The sequence below is a fragment of the Vidua macroura genome, chromosome 4 (assembly GCF_024509145.1).
Source record: "Vidua macroura isolate BioBank_ID:100142 chromosome 4, ASM2450914v1, whole genome shotgun sequence".
Classification (NCBI taxonomy): domain Eukaryota; kingdom Metazoa; phylum Chordata; class Aves; order Passeriformes; family Viduidae; genus Vidua; species Vidua macroura.
This window is the reverse complement of record NC_071574.1, coordinates 48,507,873-48,529,046: the sequence shown is the minus strand read 5'-3', so window position 1 is coordinate 48,529,046 and position 21,174 is coordinate 48,507,873. Positions and strand designations below refer to the sequence as shown.

Sequence of the window (21,174 nt, the reverse complement as noted above, 5' to 3'; positions counted from 1 at the left end):
CAAAATGTGCCAAAAAATTTTGGTTGCCACGAGCAGCAGTTGCATACTTTCTGCAGCACTCAGAAGCAACAGGCAGGGCAGAGAGGGGCAGGGGGCTGAGGCAGGGGAAGTTTGTGGGAGCTGCCATAGCTCAGAAGAAGAGGGGAGGAAGGCTGGATTCTTGCTTTCAGGCAGAGCCTGCTGCTCTGCCTACTGGTTTCAAGACAGCTGCATCCTGCTGCTGGCAACTGCTCCCAGAAGGAACAAGAGAGAAGATGCACCAACAAACTGCCTTCCTGGAAGATTTCATTGTTCCCAGTCATTACACGTCTACTAATCCCAGAAGTATATGAGTCATGGGCAGATACCTAGGGAATGACTTAAATATTCCATGGAAGCCACAGGCCTGGTCCTTGACTCACAGAGAAGCCATTGGCAACAGCTTTAGTGATTTTCTTCCTGCCTTCCTGGTGCCTGGCTTGTACCAAAGGAGGAGGAGACTCATTTATCTTTAAAAGGAGGAAAGGAAAGAGTTGCAAAGTCTCTGCCAGGAAAAACATGAAAATTTAACCTACATGAAAATTTGACTACTTGTATCCACAAGTACTGCATAAAGAACCCAAAATCCTGCAGGCAGGTAAGTAAAACTGAAGTTTCTGAATCTCATGAGCCCTATGGGGCTGACTTCTGGTTCTCAAAAGTACTAGCAGTACTTAAGAGGCTCTTTTGATGCTGCTCTTCCCTCATGTTGCGATGCTGGGGGGTTGGAGAGCTGTGCTAAACACCACCTCTTCACTGACAATGATTTTCACCTAATAACTTTGGTTTGGTTCATCTCTCAACACTTTGCTGACGTCAAACATGCACAGTAACAGACTTTCCTTTTTCTTGAAAGAGGTTTGTCCTTCATAACATTTAGAGAAATATAATGGCAGCAGAAGAAGTAAGGAATACAGTCACTGAAAGGTGTTCTGCATCTACCTTTTTACAAGAGATAGCTTTTATAGTGGTACACCATACATAGTCAACCCTCCTTATAATGAGAGCATTTTTTTACTAAATAATAATATCAGCATTAGGTAGAGAATATCCCCTTTCACATATTTTAATATAAAAGCAAACAGAATGATTGGGGGGATAATACAAATAGAGCTGCCAAGCAGACTGGCCCAGAGGTAAACAGCTGATCAAATTGGTGTTTAGACTTGTAAGTTCTGCTAGTAAAAGCAAAATTTGCCATTGTGGCAATACACTAAATCTACAAAAGACACACTAGTCTGCTCTTCATTACCATCTGGTGGTTGTTGCATGGAGTGGCATTACTCACAGCTCAAAGTTACTGAGGAAAAATTTCATATCCTCAGAAAGGAAAGGAAAGTAGCAGCAGTGGGCAGCACAGGAGGGGTCGTTCTGTCTTATAGGCTTCAATACAAAGGCATCAGGCAAAGAAAACACGGTAAAGATGAGCAGGTAGGAAAGAGAAAAAGTTAAGAAGTACTTCTCTCAAGTATTTTGAGGTGTACCTGAGTATCTTTTGCAAGGAGCTGAGAACTGTTTGGGAAGCACAGTGTGCTGTTCCCTCCTGCTTACAGCAGTGGCAGCTAAGCCCATTTGACAAGATATTTGTTAGCCACTTTCCATAACTAGTTCTCAGATCTTCACTACTCACCCAGAGAGGTATTTTACAGTGGTAGCTTAGCAGGGGGCCATGTCCTCAGTGGTAAGCAAGAGGGTTCTAATCCCATTCTACAGGAGCTAGCTCACCTCTTGCAGAGTCAATAGTCTCTGTATCTATCCATTGTATAGTCTCTACCTCTTCCCACACAATGATTCCCACACAAAGGGAAATTGCAGTGTAATTCAGCTTGGAAATTACTTTTAGAAGTCATTGGTCCAAACTTCTCAAAGCACAGTCAGCCTCGAAGTTAGACCAGGTAGGTCCAGGGCCTCTGAGAAGTTCCTCCCCCTTTTCAATCTTCCTGGAGTATTTCTTATTCTTTGAGTATTTCTTATGAAGGGAGGGTAGTCTGCTCCTATAGAGAGTGAAAGAAGTACAATAATTGACAAAGTGCAACACCCTTTTGCTAAGTGTATGAATCAATAGGTTATTGATGTGCAGTGACAAGTCTGCTCTAAGTAGTTTGCAACAGTACCAATATAAACTCCTGGACACAGTCACAGGGTGTGCTAGTTTGTGTACACCATGGGGTTGATCCAGTGCAGCTGCAGCATTTCATGTCTTAGGTACTAAATTGAATTTTTCAAGAACAGCATGAAATAAGATCATTATTATAATTATAAAATTCACAGGGCATAATGCACTTAAAAACAGAAATAGTATCATACCTCAGTTGCTTTTTACCTTTAAAGATGCACTCTTCAGATCCTTTCTCAGCTCTGCTATTGAATTATGTGACCTTGGATAAGTCATTTAGGCCAAATCTTCTAACAAGTGTAGCTCAGTTTATGTGCATCAATTTATACATAAGACTGACACAGACCTTGTGGAGGTGAATACCCAAATCAGCATTTAAAATTTTAATCCCCACACCTCCATATCTGAATTTCCTGTTCTTCAAATTTTAGCAAAGACTCCCATATATTGTAGGGATATTTGAAGGCATTAATAAGTTCAAATGCACACAGGGAATTAAAAACTTATAGAAATACTCAGTATTATTACCAAATAGGTCAGTATTTAACCAATACCCATGTCCTTAGTAGTTTATACATTTTGTCAACTTTGTGTCTCATTTCAGATGTTTAATACATAATCAGCTTTCTAAATATTTCTCTGCTGGACACAGATATGAGAGTACATAAAATTAATCATATCTGAGAAATACCCTGTCTTCGTGAGCAGGCTTCCACCATCACCTCCCTCACCTCTTAGCCCATGCAGACATGAGAAATTAAGACTTCCACTGTTGATGGTGAAAAATCCAAGGGACAAAAAGGAAGCTGAATATTTAACAGATACAATTCCAGGAGGCAGACTTCACAAGATGAATATTTTTAAGAGGATGGATAAGGTGCCCTTGCTGTCTTATTAACCCAAAGCTATACATGATATTTTCCTTACCCAAGAAGTAAAAATCTACCCTCACTTATATATGGTTTAGATTCTAGGGTCATTTAAGTCCTGCTCCAAAACTCACTGAAGTAAACAAAAACCCTGTCACTCATGCGGGTGATTCTGGATCAGAACAAGATAGCGTTTTTCATTCTGAGTTCCTTATTTACTATAGTGTTGGGTTTTTCTCTATATTTAAAATGCTTTGTTTTCTTATAGCCTCATTAATGCAGTTTAATCCTCTTATAAAAATTTTATAATTCTTCAGTTCCCTTTCTGACTACAGGCAGGCAACATTTTGCTTTTTAAAAGGGGGGGGGAGGAATTTGGCTTGTCTGCCACTCACATGGCCTAGCACCTCTCACTGAAACATATTTTGCAGATTTTCTGAAATTAAAACATTGACAATGTCCAGAGCTGAAGTAAAAATTGAGCCTTAATACACCAGGTGAAGGGAGAGAAACACTGAATTAAAGAACAAGTCACTTAAGGAGACACTTAGTAAGACAAAGGAAGACACAACAAAGAGGTTGAGAATATGAGAAGTCAACTCATGTGAAGGATTTCAAAACCAAACCTTACAGTAGGAAAAGATGAGAAAGGTTTCCAAAATATTAATATATTGATATTTGTTCTTTTGGCCTCTTCTGCACACAAAACCAAATTTTTCAGCCTCTATTCACTTCTGCCCCAAAACGGTACTAAAAACTGTCTGAAGCTAATATTGACATCACACAAATGCTTGATGCTGCTCAAGAGAAGCTCAAGGGAACAAGGGGATGTCCCTGCATCCCTTATCTCACTTTTTACTGCTTCCTGAGCTTTAACATGCTGCTGATTGCTCTAAAAGAGAAGTCACAATGGTTTTACCCTCTGAGCTGGGTTTGAAGGCAGCCATAAAAAGTTCAGTCTGTTCCAAAGTGTATGAACAGTGAATAAAGCAATACCCTGTGCTCTTGAACCATCCCTCCTGAACACCTCTTCTCAGAGCAGTTATCCATGGGAGCATCCTTGTGCCCTTGTGCCCACCACTGCAGTGGGAAGAGATACCAACAGGGGCTAAAAAAACCTAAAGCATCCCAATTCTGTGATCTGGCTGAAGAACATCTTTACCAGTTCTGTCTTTGTGTTCAATTTCTTTTTTTCTTCAAATTCTTAACTTCGCACTTATTTTAGCCTTTATTTTAAGGATCTCTTTCAACTAGCTAAAAGCAGCTAAAATGACAGGGTGTAATCCATTTCTCAGTATATGGACTACTTCCAGTGACTGCTGCCAGCCCACATGACATATATAAATCATGGATTTTAGACCTGCACCCCTACATCACTTATAGAGATAAGTAAAATTACTTGTTGTCTTACACTTTCCTGATGACAGTGACTCCCAGCAGAAGAGATTCACACGTGCTCTTTATTTCAGCAAGCCAGAAGCATCTGTCTCACTCTTCAAATGTGCTCCTGAGACAAGAAAGGAGTGTGCAAGCAGCTGGTGTGTAGGACTATTGCATTTGTTAAAGTCATGCCCACTTTGTTTTCTCCTAGCGTAGGTATGACTATGCGTGGTGGTACCTAATGCTGTCATTTTCATGGCTGTAAATTGACAACAGAATTCCAGGGGAATTTTCCATCATCAAAGAAAACAGCTTGCAAGTTTTCAGTCTGGCAGGTTTTATTTTTATATTTTGCTCTTTCCATGAAACTCACTCTTAAATGTGAGAGGTGACATATTTGTAAACATATTATTGAAATACAATGCAAATTTTTCATATTGTGACCTCCATCTTTGGAAGCAGCAGACAACCTTGATAATGAGTGGAAATATAAAATGCCTACCTTTCATGAGGCAGGAGCAACAGCAAGATAAAGAACTGTTTCTGTTTGTGATGCCCATTCTTGGCTCTGCTCTAGCTTTTCCTTTTTAGGGTTTTAACATATACAGGCAAAACCTATATATTGTTAAAAAACAAGTACTATAAAATCTCAACCAAAATGTCTGTTTCCCTTCTTACTGAACTTGGCTGCTTGAAGAGTATGTGATTTGGAGTCTGGGTCTTCCGTGCTCTAAGAATACTTTTGGTAGATTCATTTTAAAACTGGAAGTGATGGCCGATAGAAAAGGTCTGCGTTCAGCACCAGTTTTCATCACAAATCAAAAATTTAAGTCAAAACCCCAAAACTTCTAATGTAAAACTAGTTTTGAGGAACAACTAGCCAGGATCTTCAATCTTCTCAGCAACATAATACAACAAATAAGCAGAGGCTACTGGAGATTAAAAAGGAACTGGAACTACCATTTCTATGGAAGAATTATAAACCAGAAGTAGAGACAGAAAGCAATGTTACCACCCTTTAAGTCCACAAGATCACAAAATACTTGAAATTGAAAGGGGAAGCTGAGTAGCCTATCTCCTGCTCAACTGCAGAGCCAAGCTCACTTTCTTCTCTGAGATGCATTAACCTCAAAGATAGATCAGGTTGCTTAGGAGTATTTTTTAATTCAAAACTTCTTGAGAGTATAAAATGCAAAAATGTTTTGAATTTTCGTGAAGAAAGTTTAATTTTAATCCAGTTTTTACTTAGTTCTTCCTGAGAAAATAACTCTCTGAGCTACACAAGTATGGAGATATCTCCAGAGAAATTGCATATGTGACTAAATTCAGCCATTCTATCTCCTTGTTGCTAGAAGAAAACAAGCTAGGCTTTTATTTACATGACTCACATTCACAAGTGTTTGTAGTGAGTGCATCACATCACTGAAATAGGAGAAAGAGACACATTGCATTCTAGTGGCTCTGTGTGGTAAAATGCTTGTGAGTATGAGAATACTATTCATAACCTGATAATTTTAGTAGGGATTGGCAGTGAGTTGCTTCAGAAAACAATGAAAAGGCAAAACTGGGTAAAATTAATCCATTTATCAGAAAAATAAGTTTTGAGCCATTCAACTAATAGTGTTTTGATTATTAGGCTAAAAAAATAATTAAAAAAAAAATAAAAACCCTGAACAAATCAAGACAGGAGCAGGCCTAAATAGCATAGAAGCAAAGTTCTCAATCCTACAAAGGTATAAGCACCTTGCCACAGTATACATCAGCATCTTAAAACCAAGGGAGCTGCTTGTAATCAAAAGGTATACTATACATGTGCTCAATTTCTCCAGGATAAAACATCAGGTGTTAACTCTTTCTGTCCTGCTTCTGACAGACTGCCACTACTGAAAAAACTCAGCTTTTAGGAGCTGTATAAAAGGAAGCATCTGAAGTACCTTTAAAGAGAAATCAAAAAAATATCATACTTTGTATGTCTCTGTTCTCTAAATACCTCCTTAAAACCAGCTTCTGCAGTGCTGCCATCAACTGCCTTCCTTTTTCCAACAACACTTGAGATGAATGGCTCCTCATAGTTAATATGTCCATTAAAACTATATAAATGCATATAGACTGCCTTCACCTTCTTCATGTCTGTCTGAACACTTGTGGTTTGTCTTCCTTACTTACCCTGAATGGTTTGTTCTCTGAAACTAAAATTGTCTTTTTTGATAATCTCTATAGCAACTGACACAAAGACCTTAATCTTTAGCCCCTACTATTTCTCTTGAGCCAGAATCAGAGGCTGAAGGAGCTTCTGAATCTTTCACACATGGGATGAAGGACTTGGAAGCAAGGTTGCTTCCCATAGGTGGTGAGGAGGGAGGGCAAAGGAAATGTACTGCTATAGGATTTTCTGTCATTAGGGATGCAGTGCTGGGCATGCATCTTGAGAGGAAGCAAATTCTGTAATGTTAAGAATGGATGTTGAATGGGGGTCTAGACAAAAAGCTGGAAGTCTAAAAAGGGGTTTCAAATGAGTAGTACAGATGTTTAGCTGACATGATTAAAGACTCACTAAATTACTGGCGCCTCACTGGCGATAGTTATTACAGGACAAAATCCTATCGCTCATATGTTGTCTTCTCATTTTGACTATTGAAAGTGAGTAACTTTGATTCACAGTTTTGATATTTACTATTAATTCCGTAAAAGAACTGTCCTAAGCATTTTACAGTCCATTAAAACAAAGTAGAACGTCCACTAGAAAGAACTTAATTGATCTTTACAGGGCATAAAAAGAGGGAGGAAAATGGAGCACAAAGAGGAAACTTTTCCTTTCCTGAGATAAGAGTGAGGGCTTGCTGAGAGACCCAAAGGAAAGGGAAATAGGTGTGAGAGTGAGGTGATCTCCTCAGTGTGTAGCAGTATCACACTGCCTACAGATCCCAGGATAAAGCACAAGTTCAGCATGGCAGTCCTCAGCTCTTGTTGACTGTCTGCACAGCTTTGCTGCTGCACTGAAATCCCCAAGGCACACAAAAAGTACTTCCAGCTTGCAGTTTTCTGTCATTTGAGAAGATGGCTCACACGCTTTATTTGACTCAAGGGATTGCTGTAGGTACAAAACAACAATAGCGCTATCACTAAGCAGATGAAATAAGTGACCTGCCTCTTTATGTATAAATATGAACGAGATTTATTTTTTACCTGCACAGGTAGTCATTTCACAATTCCAAGGTTTCAATTATTAGTTTTCAAACCCAACCATTCATCTTAATTGTTAAAAAAATTGATTTAAAATTTGAAATTAATATTATTGATATAATTACTGCAAAACGTTGCCTGCTCAGTGCCAAGTAAAAAAATAAAATGTGTACCCATCCTAATTCTCATTTTTCTTTCAGCTGTATATGTAGTATGAAAAATCCACACAGCAGTTCCAACTGGACACAGATTAGGAGTATCCTGAGTCTGCAAGTCCCTATTTGCAATTTCTCAAAACCTGTCAGTATCACAAATATTAACATTTTCAGTCACCACCTCCACATACAAAGTCTACAGTATGAGGGGCACAGCTCCCCATTTGTTTGGAGCAGAAGCACAGAGACACCTACTTTCATTCTACTTTTAAGAAGGCACAAAATATCACTAGAGAGAGATTGCATAGTCATCATTTTTGCTTTTTTCCCCCCTTTATTTTTTAAAACTTGTAGTCTTCCTGCCTACAGAGCTTATCTAGAAGAACACAGAAAGCATTTCAAAATTTCCCTCTTTTTCAGAGTTCTTGTTTTTTTTCTAAACTAGACAACATTATCTGAGCAGGACATTATATTTGTATGATATGCACTTTCTGGTGCCAAATTAAAATGAGCAGTGCAAAAAAGGTATTTAGTAAAGTGGAAACATTAATTTCTGTAAGAAAAAACAAGTTTAAACATAATGAAGTAAAAAATGAACATGCATTTGGCCCGGGATAGTTTCTGCATCATGCTTTATGATTATATTATTTGTCTTGCTTCTAGTAAGCATTTGACATGCCTTAGAACATGAAAAAAAAAGTCATGGTTAATATGGATTTCAACTGGCTTCGTTTATTAGTGCTTACATATGTCTAACAAATATTAAATGTGTTTTATCAAAATTACATCAAAATTCTTCCACATTGGTGGCCTGGAAAAGCATACTATATGCTCCTAGAAAATTATGATCTGCAAAGAGAGCAGAACTTCCAAATTTTTAATTCATTGACTACTTCAGCTAGCAACATGTGTGAGAGTGGAAGTCCTGCTGATAATAATTTACCTTTTTCAGTCCTGAAAACAAAGGAAAACAGGATTAAGACATGTTTCCATCATCCCCCCACACAGAGCAAGAGAAATCCTTCTCACACCCTCTTCTCTGGCAGTGTAATGCCATGCAGTTCCTCCTTTGTATAGTTATTAAAAATACCATATAAATCTCTTTGTTCCCAAGCCCCCACTATTGAGGGATCTTTTCAGTATTGTCTCTACACTGCAGGATATTTGCAGTTGTTTCAAATCCCAAGTTTAGAGCCCGGATGTCCCCAGTAATCAAGCTATACAAAATGGAGTTGAATTTCAACAGTTTGGGTCTTATTTTTGGGATGCTCACTGGACTAAGCTCGAGGCTGGTCTCCAGAAGCCAGGACAACTTGGTTGGGAGAGCTCTCAGAGGAACCAGCTTGCCAATAAGAACATCCTCATCCCTCCTGGAAGTGTATTTGCTGGGCTGAAACATCCCTGATTGCAGGAGACCCACAGGACAGGCTTTGCTCATGCCTTCTAAAACAGATGGAAAGATCAGTAATTCACCTAAAACAGTTCAAACACTAATGGGCATTCAGTCCAGGGGCCAGACTACAGCTCATCTGAACTAAAGCTGCCCTGAAATCTGCAGCAGATTAAGAATTCTAATAGAATAAACCTCTGTGCTTATGCCTTATGACAGATTTTGGCAAGTCACGGAGAGCAGTGCTCTCCCTTAAATACAGGCATATCTGACTTTCACATGGCTTATGACAAAGCTAAATGTAATGCTGCATACCATCAAGAAGTAAAACATATGGCTCTATGGTAAATCCTAATTCAGTGCTTCAGAAGAACCAGGTAACTTTATGACAGCTGTGTGGGACACATCTCTAATTAAAAAGATACTATTTGGTAGACAGCAATAGGTAGGATTCTTTTTGTTGTTGCTGTTGTTGTTGTTGTGAAAAAGCGCTCTACCCAAGCTACACCAATTACAATTGAACAAAACTCTTTCCAAACAGCAATCCTAAAGTACACTCAAGTTGAGCTCAGAGATCACATTTTTCAGCAGCTAATTACTGAACCAGGAGGAAAAGAATAAAATATAAAATGCCTCAATGAAAATTGAAAATATTTATTATATTCTATTACAAAGAACTGATAAAATAATTGTTTTCATAAATTTGTACACTTATGGTTGGAGAAAGCAGATGTGAGATGAAGGACTCCCATAGTAATCGCTCAGGAAACATGTTGGGCTCCTTCTCCAAAAGGGACAGATTTTCATAGAAAAATGCATTGTTCAAAAATTTGTTCCAAAAGCTACTCAAAACTATCACATTTGTGAATATGTGTCACAAACTATATCAATATTCCAGCATTTTTTAAATATCTTGACATATTTCAGCTACAAAAAAAAATCACCAAGTCTGCCATTTCCCAGAAACAAGTCTGCATGACGCTGTAGCCGACTCAAAAGAATCCAATACGTATTCCAAGGGCACCGCACGCAGGACTGTGAAGCGCACAGAGGAGATGGGTTGAACCTGAAAGGAATAAATGTTATTTCTGCTGCGCTACGGTGCAGTGAAAGCGAGCGGCACCGGCAAAGCCATAAACTGTTCACAGGGCTCCGATCAGTCACTGTGCAATGATGCACAAGAGAGGTCAGGTTACATTAGAGCATCCATTCCGAGAGCCTTAAAAAAGAAGAAGTTCTAAACGCAAGATCAATTGCATTGGTTAAAACATTGGAACTACAGCTCAGTTAGCCGGGGCACCGCGGGTACCGCTGCGGGGCAGCCCCGCCACCGGCCCGCCGCGGGAGCGCCGAGCGCTCCGCGGGGCGGGCGCGTCCTCAAGCCTCCGCCGGTCGGCAAAACGCTACCTGCACCAAAACGTGCCATTTCTCTCGAATTGGCCACGTCCCTTTCACTTTATGGCTAACATAACATCGAGGGGAATTTTCACGCCGAAGCGCCCTCAACAATTATTCACTGTCCCTTGACGAGAAGCCGGCGCTCCAGCGGGGGCGGCGCGCCCGGCGGCGGCAGCCCCTTCCCCACGGCAGCTCGGGGGTCCCGGTCCCGCTGTGCCCCGCTGTACCGCCCTCAGCGCTGCCGCGGTACCTGTGGCGGCGCCGCGCCCTCAGCAGCCCGGGGGGGGAGAGCCTGGCCGGGCCCGGGCAGCCGGGGCGGGCAGAGGGGCGCCCCGCGGCCGCGGCGCTCCGCTCCGCGCATGCGTCCCGCTCCCGGGAATTGGTTCTCCTCGCCAGTCCGCACCAAGTTCCAGTCCGCGGCTCGTCCCCCCGTGAGGCGGCGGCCGGGATGGGGGCGGCTGCGAGGCGGGCCGGCCCGCGGGCGCTGCTGCTGCCGCTGGCGCTGGCCGTGGCGTGCGCGGCGCGCAGGTGAGCGCCGCCGGGCTGCGGACGGAGGGAGGGCGGCGGGCGCGGGGCCGCCCGGCCGCCTCCCTAACCCACTTGTGCTTCTTCCCGCAGCGCCGACGGGCCCAGCAACATGTCCTACGTGAAGGAGACTGTGGACAGGCTGCTCCAAGGCTACGACATCCGCCTCCGCCCTGACTTCGGAGGTGAGGCGCCCGCGGCCCCCCGACCCGCGCCCCGGCCCTCCCCAGGCGCGCTAACGCCGCCTCCCGCTCCCCCCGCAGGTCCGCCCGTGGATGTGGGCATGCGGATAGAGATCGCCAGCATCGACGTGGTCTCGGAAGTCAACATGGTGAGTGACCCTCGGGCCGGACCCCACTCCGCCCCGTCCGTACGGGGGCTGCCTCAGCCCCGGGACCCGCGATGCAACCGGCCGGGAGCCTGGCTGCGCGGGGATGCGCGTACCGAGCCACAGCGATTGCCACAAAATAACTGAGCACGTCGCAGTTCCTAGGAAAAGTAATTTGCGTTTTTGAGATGATGTTGCCATGACTGCGGGTGGCACTTCAGAGGAGCTCCCTGCTCTGGTCAGAATACCAGCTGCAGGTTTGAGGTTATGGGTCCCTCTTGCCCTGGTTTGCCCTTTGCGTAGTCAGCAGCTGCCGTCAGAAATGCTGGAGTTTCGTGAACTGTAGCAGCAGATGGCCAGATGTGCGTGTTTTCTTGTTAAATTATTTAAAGAGTTAGACAGTTCACTTTTCATGCTAGTAAACTTGAGTAGAAGGTGCAAAGAGAAAATAAGGACTTCTAGAAAACACCCTCTTTCTTGTAGAAGGGAAAAAAATAATGACACTGCAGAATAAGTACATAAGGATGCTTCCAGCTATCAAAATCAGAAGTCTCATAGCTACAGGTGTGAAACATACTGCATTTGATTTCAATTCTCCTGCAGGAAGGAATGCTAATAGACAAGCAGGTTTAAAGAGCAAAAATATGACTTTAGTGCCTGCCTCATTTGACAGCCTTTTTCCAGAAGAAAACAATGAATCAGTTGCAAGTTTGAACGTTGTACAAAATCATGTTGAATTAATCAGCATCATGGGCATTTTGCTCTCTCTTTTCTTATGTTTGATCTCACTTGAAAATCTCAGTTGCTTTCTGTACATAAGGGAACACCTACTTAGTGAAAAGAAGCTTAGAAACCTTACATTTCCATCCTGATCAGCTGTTTATTTCACTGGTTGATATTTGCCCATTTTAAGTAATTTACCCAATGCTGGGGATTTTTTCCATGGTATATTAGTTAATAGCTGTCATTAAAACAATATTTCTTCATAGATTTTTTTTTTTGTTTTTTTATTTAGTTTTTTTTCTGTTGTTTTTTATAGGTATCACAGGTTCCATTTGTGTGGAACTGTTTTGTTTGCTTATGAATGTGTGTGGTAGAGTGAGGAGGAAACAGAGCATACCAAGTATTGCAGACTGCTAGTGCCACACAAAGACAACATTTTGCAAGTTTCAGCTCCTGGTCTTCCTTTTGCTGTATTGTACTTTCAGGGAGGAATGTGGTGCAGACCACACGGATAAGGCAGAGAAAACAGAACTTAGAGCTTACCAAAATAGTCAAAGAACTACTCCAACTCCAAGCTATTTCTACAGCACTGTAGTGGGATTGCTGCTTTCACACCTGGAAAAAGCCAAACAAAGCAAAACACAAAAACACCTGTTATGAAAAGTCCAGAACTTATCTTGTAAAGTCTCAACACCTGGAATACTGTTAATCTGTAGGGGAGTAGATGTGACAGTTTCCAATGGCAATCTCACAGGGCATTAATTGCGCTGCACCAGCTCACAGCATTTCTTAGTTGCATCCTGTACCTGTCAAAGCTTTCTTCTCCATTCTAACACTTGCACAGCCTCTGGGAAGGAGAAGTTATATGCTAAATGGATTCTTTGAGTAATATCTGTGTGTAAGGGGCAGCTTGACTAAAACTGGTCAAAAAGTAAGAAAATGTTTTCATTTCATAAAACACCACATCTCACAGTGGAAGGAAGCAACTGGTCCCAGCTGTAGCTGTTGCCATTCCTGAAGGCAAAATATGGGGTCTCCATTCTGAATCAGTTTAAAAGGGTTTTGATATCACAAGTGCTACCTGTACATACCCATATCTAATGTTCTGAATTGCAAAAACAAGGCGATTGATATCTTGGTATAAGAAAAAAAGGATTTCTACCTAGGAAAATAGGCTTTGTTCTAATACTTTTTTTTTTCATTATTTCTGAGAAATCACAGCCTTGAGATGCTTAATGCTGCAGTCACATAAGTCATTCATCTTCTTTTCCTTTAAACTGTGTGTTATAGATTTTTTTAAAATTTTTATTTGGTAAGAGCTACTGTTCTGTGGCTTCAGAGCCAGAAATGTTTTTCAGATCTAAATTTTTAATGTCTTCTGGCAATAGGGCAGTTTTGTTGCTGAAGGAAACCGTAATAGGAGCCGAGAGAGCAATACCCTCATCATGTGAAGTCCTCCTGACAAAAGTCTGGTTGGATCCGCCAGAGTTCAGTCAGTCTCACCCTAGCAGTATTGGAGGGAGTTGTCTTGTCTTATCCCTTGGCTTTCTCAGGAACATGAAACCTTGTATCCAGAGTGACAGAGACACATAATCCCAGTCATGGTGCCCACAGAGTTAAATTTTGTCTTCAGTCTCAATGCATAAATATGAGTAAAGATTATATATTTGGGGGCGGGGGGGAGAGAGAGAGGCTATGAAGGATGTACTCTCCTTTGGTGTGTTGGGTGAGACATGGTCATGGCTGTAGACTTTCTGCCATGTCAACAGGCTGATTTGTATGGCCAAGTACATCCAGTCCTTGGGTAAAAAGTTGAGATATAGGCAACAAAATTATTTTGAATTCTGTGAGCACCAGTAGTAGTAACTGTGTGTTCAAGCAGCTTGGCTGGTTGAAGTGGCTTGTTCTAATCTACGAGACTAATGTGAAATACTTTATTTAATTAATGAACCAAGACTTGCACAACTGTTCTGGTTTTTCTCCCTTACTACTCAGTCCCTATCTTCTCAGCTCATTAAATCGCATTGTTTTATACCTGCTTGGTAGTTCAATAATACTGTGGTGAGCTGCCATATCAGCTTTTACAGAATGATTAACTGAAATGCTCATTTTTTTGACTCTCACATTTGACATCAGATACATTGTCTTATGTTGATTTTTGCAGGTAATAATCTGAAGAGCTTGTCATACAGCAAACAAGCAGGATAAGTAGAATGTAAATATCCTAGTGACCATTGCCTGGTTCTAACCATGCTTTCTCCCTAATGTAGCATGTGATAGGTTTTAGTTTAGTTTTCCATCTGATTTTCGCAGCCTTGCTATGGTAAGTGCAAGCATTACCTTCCAAAGGCAATAGGTGACCTTTCTCCTTGTCTCAGTTAATGACTGTTCAGCTAATTTTCATTCATGACAGAGCTCCATAAGTATAATAGACATTTACATGAATATAGAGTTCATTAAGAACCATGTTATGACTAGATCTATTAAGCTGCTGTGGTGTCTGGTTTACTCTGATGCCTTTTATGTGGTTGGCAGAAGGTGCTGCTTGTACATCAAGAATAATCATGGGTGGAATGATTAACAGTAATTAGTGTCATACTTCAGGGCAAGCAAACTAATAATGTATTTATCTACTAAGAAACAGTCGAGAGAAGTAACTGGACTTGAAAAAATTCATATTCAGTTCATGTTGTAATTTTCTCTAAAATGTGTTCCTTACTAAAGTAATGGGCAAAAGATGTCATGTAAATGTCCTAAAGTTTAAAGAAAATGAAAAATAAAGAACCTTTTATAGAGTAGTTAAAAAAGACACCAAAGAGGAAAGGGAAAAAAAAAAAAAAAAGGAGAAAAGCCCTTTATTTTATATTGGGATCACTGTTCCTGATACTGATTTTACACTGACTATGATGTTTCATGTCCCAGCAAAAAGAGATAAATGAAGTCATGGAAAGAATCTAAAGTTCTTTAGCTTCTCTAAACTTGTATTCAAGGCTCTTACCTTTATCTGATCGACCAAAAAAGCCACAAATCTTGCAGAGATTAGTTTATTTAACATCCCAACCTGTTGGGTAACATCTTTTTGCCCCAGAAATAATTTATGTTAGCTTAAACAACTCACTTTTTGTATCCTTTTTGTAAAGTTGATAATTAAATATGCCAACTGCATAAACATATATGTATTTATTATGTATGTATATAAATATATATATATATTAATATATATATATAGACACAGACAAACAGAAGTTTTCCAGTTTGCTGCAGAAGCATCCAGGGCCTAGAAGATCAAAGGCCTTCCCCTTACTTTTGGGCTGTTTGCCCAGGTGGCTGTGGCATCCTACAGTAGTAGATGTTTAGCAAAGAGAATCTGAGGGCTTAAACACTTGAGCTGGGTAATGCTTAGAACCAAGGCACTGAAAGTTTGACCATTAATCCTGGCAGGCCACTGCTCATGCATTAGACCCCAGCTCCAGAAATGGTAGAAGGACTTCTGTGTCTGGATGCAAGTTATCTTAAGATACGTTTTGCAGATTGAGAAAGATTTAAGCTGTGTTTACTGGAGTAGCCAGAATTTCACACATCTTATTTCCCCTTCCTGTCTTAATTAAGTATCTGAGCATTTAGCATGGTGGCTGTTGTGAATCTCAACAGAGGAAATAAATCCTAGGGAACCAAACTGGCATTATGAACCCCATCTCATGCCTCTGTGCATTACAGCAGGCAAGCCTCATTTTTTGTAATCGTAAGCCTGGTTTATATAAAACTAAAATGTCAAAAACTCCTTTAGCCTCAGCCAGTGTGGAAACACAAATGGTAATAAATGGTCCTTGGTCTAAATATATTTACCTGAAGATGTTCATAATAAACTAATTAGATTAAACTAATTCTTTTTCTGAAAAGTCATAAAGCTTAATAATTATTTATGAAAATTTACTTAGCTGTAGTGCAGAAGAAGAAAGGAGAAATACTTTTTTGTTATATAGCAACTGTCCTAAAGAACAGGAAGGACATGCAGAGGCACTTTAATATTAATAAGAATGTTCAGTAACTGATTTTTTTTCCAACAAATATGAAAAAACTAATCAAGTACATACAATACATAAAGGCCGGATCATTTCATCACTGTCTATTCCAAACAGGAGTAATTATATTAGAGAGTGGAATGTGGAATGAATGTAGAAATGGGCAGTTTGAGGTTAAATGACTGGGTCACTGTTAGTGGATGTTGGATTGTTTTTGATTTGACAAGAATAAGCATTTCTTCAACAAAATTGATAAACAGGCAAAACTTATAAAGCAATAATGTGAATGTTGTTTCATATGATCCAGAAATCTGATATATCTTAATTTTTCAAACGTTGAATAAAATTGAGACCAGCTTCAGGGTTGACATAAGCTGTAGTCCACATTTTCTTCTTAGGCTGACAGGCACAATACTTTTTTGATTTCAAGGCTTAGACAAACTAGCTGTGAATGCCCTTTAGAAAATATGTATTTATTTTGTCTAATGTTAAACTCACAGTTCCCCACAAATGCAACTCTCCTGACTCCCACAATTGAGAGTTAATCAATCATATCATAATGATGGCTATGAAATTAAAGGGGTGACACCCTCCCCTTTAGTAGTGGAAGCTTTAGCACCCAGTTTGAGGTGTGTAGGATTTCATTAAATAGGGGGTATGCCTCTAAAGAGATAGGCTTTTTAGTTGTGTGGAAGGGAAAATGAAAGGATTCCCCCAGCACTGCCTGTTTAGTGTACATGCATCAGACAATATCATTGTGCTGTGACCACTGGAAGCATCCAGCTGGTGATCTGTTGATTTGCACAAATCTTACAGTTCTGTTGTACAAACCTTTTGACCCATTCTCAATGCCAAGTAGTTGTATAATAATGGAATACAAATGATTAACACAAAAAGACCCATTCTCCTAAATTAACTACTTTCCAAAAAAAAGAAAAATAAATCCATAAAATTAAATTTTATATTTCTTTTCTTGTGTGCAGGACAGGGCAAGTGCTTATTTAAAAGCTTTCACATTTTCCACAATTGCATTTCCTTTTTACTTCTGATTTTGGATTTTACATCTGACTTCTGAAAGAAAGTATCAGAATCTTCCAAACTAAGAATTTTTCTTCATAAGGAAATTCAAGGCATGCATTTCAAATGCCTGCAAAACTTAGTCCTTTTTTTTCTTTAATCAGCTTTACTTTGTACTCTACTGCCTGAAAAGTTCCATACCTCCTCTAGGCTGTAATAATAAGTTATCTACCACCTGCAGCTCAGTACAGACCTGGAGCTGAAGCTGCGCAACCAAGAGAAGGAATGCTCGCACCACGAGTTCACCCTGAGGTGGGAAAAGAGGGAGGAACCTCGGTGGAGGAACAGTAACAACCTCAAAAGCTATTACCAGAAAGACCTGTTCCTGTTCACAGGATGTCAGGTATTCTGTGACAACAGCTGAAACTGTTAAATCAAACCCAGAGATTGCCTTCATTCAGAGGTATCCCCAACTGATGTGTTTTGTTGGTCACTGTATTCCAAACAGCAGCTGCTTGGGAGAATTCTCCGCAATTTTTTATCTCCCATCCATCTTGAGTGTGCTGGACTTTAAAGCATCAGTAAAGGCCGAAAAAATAACTATAAGGTCTTCTGTCAGGTGTTGAAAAGTAGCCAAGATGGCTGCTGGAAAGATTTTATACTTTAATGCTCTTTGAGACTCCTTATTGTCTTCTAGAAAGAGAACACAGAATCTCAAGGTATGCACTTTCATGCTTGTAGAATTCTCTCACATAAAAAATGCCTGTAACTCTGGCAGTGCTCCAAAAAATATATTAAAATGAAATTAAAGGCTAAACTACTGCAAATATGCTCACAACAAAATTGATCGTAGGAGTCACTGAATAACCTAGCAGAATAACACCAGATAATGCAGTTGATTCTTTCTTTAGGCAATAACTGTGGTTAAGCTTTACGTGGGATAGAAAATGTAGATTCGATTTCTTGCCTATCAACTTTTACAATAACCTTTCAAGATTAAGTGGTTGCTTTTGGCCAAAGCAGTGTCACACTGAGATTGGTTTCATCCTCTGCTGGGGCAAATCCTTAATGGTTTATGTCATGAACTAAGGAAAGGTAATTTCAAAGATTCAAAGGCAGCTTCTAGAAGGCTGCATTATCACTCAGACATCCACCTTCTAATAAGATTGACTTGTATGGTTTTAAATGCTCACATAGTTTCAAAGCATAGTTTCATGATTTCAGACTGCCAAACTTGGTTGGAATAAATGTTCTCCATTAAAACTCATCAATCCATTTGACTGAGATGGAAGAATTTCAGTCATGCCTTTTCTGATTGCCTATAGAAAGAACTGAAGAGTTAGCAAAGTGAAAACTGTTGGAACAGATAAACGGTGTCTAAATATTATGCAGGATCTTAATCATATTAAAAGAGGAATGAAGTTAATTTCGTAGCATAATTTTAGCCTGAAGAGCCTTATAAGTGTAACTGAAGAAACATGAGTAGAAGTCAATGGCATGTAGATGTGCTCATGTTTGTGTATCTCAGGAGCTTCTGTCAGCACTAATAATTGCAGTGCACAGAGGACTCCTGTCCCATTCAAGTGGACTAGGTGCTGATAGTCCCATGTTTTCAATTAATATGCTCACTGATAAAATTTCTTGCACTACTAAAATGGAAGTCCATATTAGCTCCACCAGCTCAACAGTTTACTCAGCAGCTTGCAGGAGCAGTTCAGCTCTCCAGTTTACATAATTTTTAAACCTTTGTTTCTTTGTAATTTTCTGTGGTGTTGGTCTTTAACAGCATGGGAGAATAACCAAGTGTGGAATGATACCCTCCCCTCCTGTGTTCTTCCGTTATGATTAATCCTTTCTTTAATCATTGTTTTTTCTGTAAACAGTTAACTGATCAAAATAATACACTGGTCAAGGAGAGAAATGGATGAGGTTCAGAGGCTTCATTCACATTAGCACATTTCACAGGCAGTGCAGCTTTTTCACTGGTTTCCTATGAAGGGAATGAAACATGGGATTGACAGCCACCTGTAAATTCAGAAATTAAATATTAATCTGCAAATGATTCTGACATATTACTCAGGCAAGCATATTACCTGGGTTTATTGTGGAACCTCATGTTTTCAATTACTTTTGCACAGTTTCTATTTGGAAATCCAGGCGACAGTGGTGCTCCAGATCATAGAGAACAAGTAAGTGGAAGAAGCACTGCTGAGGACAACCTGTTGTGCCAAGGAATAGCATCAGGGCCTGACTCGGCAGGAAAGGACTGCTGGCTCAGGAGGGGCCCTGCTGATCTCACTGCTGCTCTGCAGGGCCCATCAGGTCAAGCTGCTGCCATGACAGATGGCTATTTCTTTTCAACAGATTTGGAACAGTAATACTGTGGAAGATTATTTTTTATAGTTTTATAATTTTTCTATATAGAAACTTTTACAATGCGGGCAACATTTTTTATTAATTGCATAGTTGTTTTTTTCCAAGGATGTTTGTGGGGCTAGAAGGAGCTTGAAATAAAGCAATTGTTGTGCTGTTTTTTTCTCATCCAAGTGATTACAATAATGAAGAATTCAGCACAGTATTATGGAAAGGAATTTAAAAATATGGAGCTCTGTACTTAAAACATTATGAATCTATTAAAGTCATTAGTATGCATAATTTTTCAATTTTTATTCCAACAAAATGGAAAGTTGGTATTTCATGTAACTTCCAGTTAACAGAAATGGTCAGTACAACATGTTGCAATATTCAAGAACTTGGGAGCAAAAAGCTGGACAAACTTTATGCAACAGCAAGCCAAATGTAATTTTGAACCAATACAGTTTGGTTGAAATACTTTATTAGCTAAGATTTATATATATATCCATGTGCTCGTGAGTCATCTTTTATAGAAATGCTATAGAAGGAAAAATATATTTGACATCTTGGTAGGAGAAAAGATTGTTTCCATTTATTAGCTGTTCTTCCACTTCCGAATATCAGCTCCAAAGGGCTTCTCTGGAGTACTTGGAGCATTGACGTGCCCAGCTCACCTTGTTCTTTGGTTAGGTTCCTCTGAAAATCAGTGAAGTTCCATCAGTAATGAGTCAAACCATCCGTATTCAAGGCAATTATACTTTCCTGCAATACCTGCATTTTCTTGGAAAAATTCTGCCAGTAACATATGTAAACTCAAGACAAAATAAACTGTTCTGAACACACACAGACGTCAAGAAAAAAACTTTTTAAAATGCTTAATTGTTATGATAATGCCTCTGAGAAGCAAAATGTAAAAAAAATGAAAATGAGCAAGTGAGAAAAAACAAGAAGTCTGTTACCCTCATGGAAATATATTCTCTGTCATTGTGGAGTCTTGGCTTGCAGACAGCTTGGTTTTCCTTGAAGCATTTTTACTATTTTCTGGCTGCTGTATTCATGCATCCTAGCCTAGTGTTTAAATTAAGAGTTGGAGCAATCCCCAGTATCAACACAGACTGGAGGATGAACAGATCAAGAGCAGCCCTGTTGAGAAGGATTTGGGGTGCTGGTGGAATGAGAGGCTGGACATGACCCAGCCATGTGTACTCAGCCCAGAAAGCCAAACGTGTCCTGGGCTGCATCCAAAGAAGCGTGGGCAGCAGGGGAGGGAGGGGATTCTGCCCCTTTGCTCCACTCTGGTGAGACCCCACCTGGTGTGCTGTGTCCAGCTCTGGGGTCCCAGCACAGGAAGGACATGGACTTGTGGAAGCAAGTCCAGAGTAGGCCACCAAGATGGTTAGAGGGATGGAGCAGCTCTCATATGAAGAATTGGGATTGCTCAGCCTGGAGAAGAGAAGACACCAGGGGTAACATAATTGCAGCCTTCCAGTCCCTAAAGCAGCCTACAAGAAAGATGGAGGGGCATTTTTACAAGGGCATGTAGTGACAGGACACTGGTTAATGAAGAGAATAGGTTTAGATTAGATATTAGGAAGAGTTTCTTTATTGTGAGGGTGGTGAGGCACTGGAACAGGTGGCCCAGAAGTTGTGGATACCCCTTCCCTCAAGTGTCCAAGGCCAGGTTGGATAGGGCTC

General features: G+C 40.3%; 1 protein-coding gene across 7 annotated transcripts in view; it reads left to right on the top strand.

Annotated features, from left to right (window-relative positions):
* The first annotated feature begins 10,957 nt into the window (after positions 1–10,957).
* The window catches only part of GABRB1 (gamma-aminobutyric acid type A receptor subunit beta1), a 107,575-nt gene continuing 97,358 nt past the window's right edge, over positions 10,958–21,174 (top strand). For 6 of the 7 annotated variants that reach the window (XR_008436925.1, XR_008436927.1, XR_008436923.1 and 3 more), the window contains exons 1-3: positions 10,972–11,037; positions 11,128–11,219; positions 11,298–11,365. Coding sequence is in view for 1 of the 7 variants with exons in the window: in XM_053976530.1 (XP_053832505.1) it covers positions 10,958–11,037; positions 11,128–11,219; positions 11,298–11,365 (240 nt within the window). In the remaining 6 variants the exon portion in view is untranslated. Of the gene's footprint in view, positions 11,038–11,127; positions 11,220–11,297; positions 11,366–21,174 lie in introns of all 7 variants that reach the window. The other variant, XM_053976530.1, reaches the window with a different exon arrangement.